This window comes from Tigriopus californicus, chromosome 3 (assembly GCF_007210705.1).
Source record: "Tigriopus californicus strain San Diego chromosome 3, Tcal_SD_v2.1, whole genome shotgun sequence".
Taxonomy (NCBI): domain Eukaryota; kingdom Metazoa; phylum Arthropoda; class Copepoda; order Harpacticoida; family Harpacticidae; genus Tigriopus; species Tigriopus californicus.
In genome coordinates this window covers 7,140,066-7,147,681 of record NC_081442.1, presented here as the reverse complement: position 1 = coordinate 7,147,681, position 7,616 = coordinate 7,140,066, and the positions used below count along the sequence as shown (strand labels likewise).

The 7,616-nt window shown below is 47.8% G+C and overlaps 1 protein-coding gene across 1 annotated transcript; it reads right to left on the bottom strand.

The window, feature by feature from the left end:
* Positions 1 to 2,586: 2,586 nt before the first annotated feature.
* Positions 2,587 to 3,819, bottom strand: LOC131878297 (uncharacterized). The gene is made up of 2 exons (XM_059224231.1): positions 3,692 to 3,819; positions 2,587 to 3,627 (listed from the first exon to the last, which is right to left on the bottom strand). Exons 1-2 carry the CDS (start codon positions 3,773 to 3,775, stop codon positions 2,857 to 2,859), a joined length of 855 nt encoding a protein of 284 aa, XP_059080214.1. The 5' UTR covers positions 3,776 to 3,819; the 3' UTR covers positions 2,587 to 2,856.
* Positions 3,820 to 7,616: the final 3,797 nt, after the last annotated feature.

Here is a 7,616-nt window from a genome sequence, read left to right as displayed (position 1 = left end):
GCTCCGCGGGTGATGGGGCGGTGAGAATGAGTGAAGTATGCCTTGGCTCTCTGTGTATTCGGCAAATGCATGGCTTGAAAATGCTGTCCCGTTGTCGGTTCTAAGCTTGACTGGTGTCCCATATTTGGCACATATGGAACGCATGGCGACAATCGTGTGTTCGGCCGAAGGTGATCTGACAAACACCGCTGCGATAAATCTTGATAGGTCACACCTCACGACCAGGATATGCCGGCCGTCCGGGATCGGCCCGTAGTAGTCCGCCGAGATTGAGTACCAAGCCCGAGGGGGCGAGATGCTGACCAGAGTAGTATTCTTGGTGGTGGGAGGTGTGAAGAGTTGACACTTTGTGCATGATTTAATGAGGCCTTCTATTTTGTTATCCATTTCAGGGAACCACATCACCGCTCGCATCCGCCGCTTAGTGGCCGACATGCCCAAGTGGGCGGCCCCATGCCCGAGTTCCATTGCCCTCCGTCGAAGTTGTGAAGGCAGAACCACCCGCTCACCCCGGAAAACTGTGCCCTTGCGTGCCACGGAAAGCTCGTCCATGATGTGCCTATACCTGGTGAGGTTAGGCGGGAGTTTTCCTTTTTTTCCTTGGCGGATGAAGTTTGCCAAGGAGGACACCTCTGGGCATGTTCGGGAGTTTTTGGCGATGGCCTCTTGGCCCAAATCTGATGTTATACCTCCATTCTGGAAATAGTATAAAAGACGTTCGGGTTCGTCAGCTTCATTCTTGATGTTTGGTGGGAGTTTGTGCCAGGGAATGGGGCTCCGGGAGCAATAATCCGCCGGGTTGGTCTTCCCTTTCAGGTGGTGAATGGTATATGAAATGTCTTGGTGTCGGAGTTTAATTCTTTCGATTCTGACCGAGCCTTGTCTTGAGTTGTGGAAAATGGCCAGCAGAGGCTTGTGATCTGTGTGGACCTCGACTCTTGGGTTCCCGACCAAGTATTGTCGGAATCTTCGGAGCCCGAAATCAATTGCCATGGCCTCCAAGTCCAGTTGCGGATAGCGTTTCTCCGTGGCTGACGTGGCTCGTGAGGCCACTGATACTGCTCGGCCTGTGGTTGGGCCCTCCCCTTGGGCCAGGATTGCGCAAAGACCATCCGTGTGGGCGTCTATGATGATGTGAGTTGTGAGTTCCGGGTTAAAATACGCTAGGCTGATGGAACCCATAAGGGCCCTCCGCAATGACTCGAACTCCCTCTGATGACACTCCCGCCACTTGAAGTGGGCAGACTTGTGCGTTAGAGCCCGCAGTTTTGACGTTCGGCTGGCCATCGCAGGAACGAATTCCTGGTTGGCGCGGGCCATGCACAAGAAAGAGACCAGATCTTTCTTAGATGTTGGTTCTCTCGCGTTGGCGAGGGCCTCCACCTTCTCTGGGTCTGGTGAGACTCCTTTTGCTCCGATCTTAACTCCCCAGAATATGATTGATTCAGCCCCAAGGCAGCACTTTTCTGGGTTGAGGGTCATTCCTCTCTGAGCTACACGATCCAGGAATTTGGTCAGCGCTGCGTCGTGTTCTGCCCTTGAGGGGGCGGCCACTATGACATCGTCGTGTATAACGTGTACATGCTTTATGTCCTCAAACGCTTCGTTGCATGCCGCTGCGAGCTCCCCCGATGCCGGCTTCAGTCCCATGGAGAGTCTCTTGTAGCGGTAGAGGCGTGCCCCACATCGGAAGACTGTTAGTGGTCGTGATTGTTCGGCTAGTACCAGTTGATGAAATGCTTGTTTGAAATCTAATTTTGAGAATACTTTGCAGTTGGCCAGCCTGGCCTTGATTGTGTCTGGGTTTGGAATTGGTATGTGAGTGTCACGGAGTTCTGCGTTGAGGCCCCGTAAGTCGACTGTTATTCGGATTGCACCTTTTTCTTTGAATACAATAGCTAGGTTGGAGATCCATTCCGCGGGTCCTTCGTGATATTCTATCACGTCTTCATTTAGCATTTGTTCTATGGCTTCTTCGATTTTGGGTTGCAGATAGTATGGTTGTGCCCTTGGAGGTGATATGTGTGGTTTCGCGTTTGGTTTGAGGTAGAGTTGCACTACATATCCTCGTAACCACCCAAGGCCTTTGAAGCATTTGTTGAAGCGATTGTTCTGTACCCATTTATCCGTATGATTGGTTTCCTTCTTCCCTGCCGAGTCATTGGCTACTTCTGACAGATTGGAGGCGGTGTAGACATCATTGTTTATATTTCCGCGTCTCATTTTAAAATCATTTAAATATGGCACCAGCCTGGGGTCGAGCACGATCATGCCTAGGTCTATGGCCAATGATTTCGAGATTATTGGGTCAATTAGTTTCGAAAAACCTGAGTCGTCAACCACAAGCTACTCCGCCTTTGCGCTTCGTCCCTCCCAAGACGTCCAGGCAACCATGGTGCCCACCGGACGTATGGGGGCGCTTCCAAAGGGTCGTATCTCCACCTTGCAGGACGTGATCTTGCACTGGTCTCGGGAGGATATCGCTCTAATGGGGCACACATTTGCTTGGGCCCCTGTGTCCACAATTGCTATCAGTCTAGAGCCCCCGATGGTGATCTTGGCGGCAGTTGGGCATTGGTTGTGGTTGCCGGTGTTGCTTTGAAAAACGTTGTAGTACGCCCCCTCCTCGTTCTTGGCGGTGTGGTGTGAGAGTTGGCGATCGTGCGCACTACGTTGTCTTGGCATTCGGCAAACGATGGCGAAGTGGCCCAGCCTTCCACATTTGTTGCATGGTGCCCGGGACGCGGGGCAGCTTGATCTGTCGTGTCCCGGTGCCCTCCCACACCATGGGCACGCGGCATTTGCCGAACCGTCCTGAGTTCTTCGGGCCTCTTGCACTCGCCGCGCCGATTTGGATTATGGACCTCCGATTCTATATACCTCTTCCTGTTCTTGGGAATCATCTTCTTCTTCTAAGTCGACCCTCAGAGTTGGGATTTTCCGGCCTACGGTTGCTGCTGCGGTCGAGATTTCAACTTCTCTTGCCCTGACCGGGAGTTCTTCTCCGGTCCACTTATTTTGTAGCGCGGCAGCCCTAATGGTGGTGCAGGTTGTGCTTCTTAGGGCTAGGTGACGGACAAGGTGACCTCGACATTGATTGCAGGAGAACCCGGACCGAGCCGCCAAACTGGATATTCTTCCGTGGAAGGCGGAGAACGCTTCTCCCACCTTCTGGTGGGAGTCAAGAAGGGCGTTCATGGTGGCGAACTCGGACCTGAGGTTCCCGAATTGTTGGCGAAGGAGGTCAATGATGGCGATGTATGTAACCGAGTTATCCTTTAGGTTTGGGAACTTGTTGCGTACGAGTGATGTTGTGGCCGGGGCGAGAGCTATCCTCAAGAGCCTTTTCCATTGATTGTTGGACACGACATCGCCTTCGGCTGGCGCGTCTTCGTTGCCATAGAAGGCTTCGCAATAAGCTTCGAACCCATCCACCCATGAATCCAGCGCCTCCATCCTGTCATTATCAGCGTGTACCAGATGGTCGAAGCGGGGTGGGTCTGGCGTGCCTCGGACCGTTCCTCCGGGGTTCCGTGAGTTGCCGTCCGTTCTTGGATGTGCCTCGGTGGGTTCTTGGATCCTCGTCGCCATTGTGATATCGCGTCTCGAGATATGATAGGTAGGAACCTAAATATATTTCGTGGTATTATATGTAGGTACATAGTGGTCAAATATATATATGTATACTAACCCCGGCAGGAGTCCGTTCGAAGGTCTGACCCCGATGGTCGTTTTCGATCCAATGATCGCACAATCGAGATCTCTGTTCCTTCATATGGTATTGAGGTTCTGCCGGGAGTTGGTAATGAGAGTAGGTTTCGTCGTTCTCTTGTTTTTGTTGCGTGGCTGGTTCCAATGTGTCACTTGCCCTGCATTGATTCCTCCTACTTGTTCCAGTCTTCTAGTCTACTACCACCTCTCTTACTCATTTCTTAGCGGACCAACGTGGTAAGCCAAAATGTCATTTTTTGGCTCCAGTGCATGATGTCTCCAGCTCAAGAATGTAATGGCGCGCTTTGTCAAACGTTTTTGGATTACGTTCCATCACTACGGTTCTGTCTGATTCATGGCTCATAACCTAAAGGCGTAGAGCAATGAGGAGCTTATCCAGGGTTATTTGAATACCATCGGCAAATTTGGCCAAATCTCTAATTATGTTGCATGGACTGGTGTAGTCCTGTCACTCTGGAGGCTTCGCAAATAATATCTTATCAGGGTGATGATATCGTCCACCTCGCGTTCCGTGTCTGATTTTATGTCAAGAGACTGCCGAATTATTTGCCGAAAACCTGTGTTGCAGCATTCCCAAAATAATAAAACCTGGGTCACTCTATTGGGCTAAGAGAAAGCAATGAAAGTGGTGTAGTTACTCCACAATGGACTCCACTGAATAAATGACTAAATTTGGGTCTTCCTCCAAATGGGGGGTTCGTTTGATGTTCAAACTGGGAAGGCTTGGATTATGACAAGAAATAGGGGTGTCAATTGAACGATCACTGTCATGTGAATGAGATATTCGATCAAAATCTTGACGAAAACCCCTAATCTTGACCTGAGTCTTATCGAAGAAATCCTCATGAACATCAATATCTTTGTCATAGTCATGTTCATCGCCCAAGGAATGGCAAACAATGGCGGCTTCGGCTTCTTGATAGAAGTTCAATTTCATCTCCCACGCCTTCAATTTCGTCTCCAAATAGAGTTGATCATCCCCCTCAATGAAGGGTTCAATCGCATCCACTGTCGCCCGTTTGACATGTGTAGAAAGGCCTTTTATGACCGTTGGGGGACGACTTCAAAGTCAAAACTTTTTCACGGCTAGCCATCTTGAAATGATATGATGAACAAGAGACGTTGATTTTGTCTTGAAGGTTAAACCACTAATCTAAAATCCGATCCAAATTCAGGAAGCAATTTCACCGATTCCAATGCTAAAGATCCAATCAAATGGGCACACATGAAACGCATTTGCAAGTCGGTTTACCTCCACGGAACTGGTTAACCAACTGCGCCACGGAATATTTGTAAAACCAAGTAGAAACTTAAGGGGCGCCTAGGCCGCGGCGCAAGCCTGCGGCAGCTTTTTTGTACTGATCTTACACATGTTTATGCTAATGCCTTGCCATTTTGATGAAAAGTCTGGAATAAAAGTCGAAAAGCCTAGCTGCAGCAGGACTCAAATCCATTACCCCACTCTACCATCCCCAAATCTGCGCGGTTGAGCGTGCGTCGCTATTTGCAATACCTACAAGAGGGAGGTAAATGTGGAACCTTTATCTTTATTGCTACGATCGAGACCTACATTTTTCTGATGATTGTCAAAACGACAGCATATGTCATGGCATCATATGATCGCACTTGGAATGATCCCTTCAAGTTTCCCTTGCTTACCTAAGGATGAAGCTTCTGCTCTTATTTGTCCTGTGTTGCTACTGAAACAAATACAAATTCCCTCAAAGAACTTTTACACTCTCTTTTTGAGGAATTCCCTGGCTTGTTCGATGAATCTGATGTTTTGAAGCCTATGCATGGAGAACCAATGCACATCTTGTGCATGTGGAAATCAAACATACGCACGTGACTGTGGTATGGGATATTCCATTTGCTTATCAAGATGAGGCAGAAATTGAGATAAAAAGAATGAAATCGTCGGATATCATTGAACCTATTGTCGAGCCATCAGATTGGTTAAGTCCCAGTCCAGTAATTCCAAATAAGAAAGTTCGAATCGTGGTGGATTTCACAGGGCTCAATAAGTACGTCAAGCGCCCGATTCATCCGTTCCCTTCTCCAAGGTATTCAATGGCTTCTATTCCTCCCTCCTTAAAGTATTTTGTTGTGTTAGATGCCGTGAAAGGATATTGGCAAATCCAATTAGATGAAGAATCGCGCGCCCTCACTACCTTCTTAACTCCATTTGGAAGGTTCCGGTTCTGCAGAGCGCCCATGGGATTAAATGCTTCCGGCGATGAGTATTGTGCCAGAGGCGTTCGTGCTCTTGCGGGGTTAGGGGGTGTTCAGAAAATTGTGGATGACATTTTGATTGTCGGTTCATCGTTACAAGAAATTCAAGTTCGTACCAAGCAAGTGTTGGAACGTTGTTTCAAGGCGGGAATCACGCTTTCAAAAACCAAAGCTCAATTTGGAAGTTCGGTAAAGTTTGCTCGCTTTATTGCTCCGATGGCATCAACCCAGATCCCGCTAAGATTACCGCTCTCACCAAGTTTCCAACCCCTGCAAACATAACTGATCTTTGTTCATTTTTGGGCTGAGCTAATCAATTTGGACAATTCAGCCCCGATCTCTCTCACATTGTTATTCCACTTAGTGCTCTTTTAATGAAAAATTTCGCTTTCCAGTGGCTTCCAGATCACGAGAGAGCGTTTGACTCTGTAAAAAAAGTATTGACTGATCCCAATGGTTCAATTCTACGCCACTTTGATCCAAATCTCCCCTCGACTCTGTTAACTGATGCGTCCCGAAAATAAGGCATTGGGTTTGCCTTGACCCAGACGACGTATGAGGGTCAAATACATCTGATACAATGTGGATCCCGCTCTTTAACTGAGGCGGAAACCAGATATTCTGTATCAGAGTTGGAAGCTTTAGCCATTCAGTGGTCTGTGCATTGATGTCGACTTTATTTATTGGGAACTCAATTCACCATAGTTACAGACCACAAACCGCTTCTTGGCATCTTCAAAGGGACAAACCTCGACGCGGTAGACAATGCTCGTTTACAAAGAATCCTTCAAAAGTTGGTCGGTTACACTTATGATATTCGCTGGGTTCAGGGAAAAACTCATTCCATTGCGGATGCTTTGTCAAGAGCCCCAGTATTCGATCCCGCGGAAACAATGGATGACTCTGAGGATTTAGCCGCCGTCACAAGCTTGACAGTATCACTGGAGTTTTCCCTATCCTCCTTAATTACCAATGCTAAGAATTGTCCTACATACCAAGACATCATCAAAATGTTAATGAAGGGAGATGTCCCCAAATTACTGCCAAATTCTAATCCAGCAAAACTATTTTCTTCAAAGTGGAGTGATCTTTCAATCAATGAACAATCTGGATTGATTGTTCTCGGGGGGACCCGAATTGTTGTTCCTTGATCTTCGAGATCCGTCATCCTTAAATCCTCAGTCGAAGGCCATGCCGAAGCTGCCGTAAAATCGATGAAAAACTTATTAGCAAAATATGCTCAAGATTGGACAGGCTTTCAGTTGGTCCTCCTTCATTGGCGATATGTACCCCTCTCTGATGGCCTCAGCCCCGCGCAATGGCTCTTTGGGTGACTCCAACACACTCTTTGGCCGGCTACTCCTCAAGTTTGCTCCCGGGTAAACAACTCGGAATTAGAATACCACCGTTTTTAAAAAATCTGAATTGACGAGTATGCCAAGACAAATTTCGACCAATCCACCACACCTTTACCAACTCTCCAAAATGGATCTATCATTTGTGTGCAAGATCCAATTTCCAACAAATGGACTGGGAAGGGAAGAATCATCAGACCAAGACAATCAGGAATAAGTTAAATGATTGAAAGGGATGGTAAGATGTTTACAAGGAATCAAGCCAAAGTTTTTTGCAAATATCAATGACCAAAATGA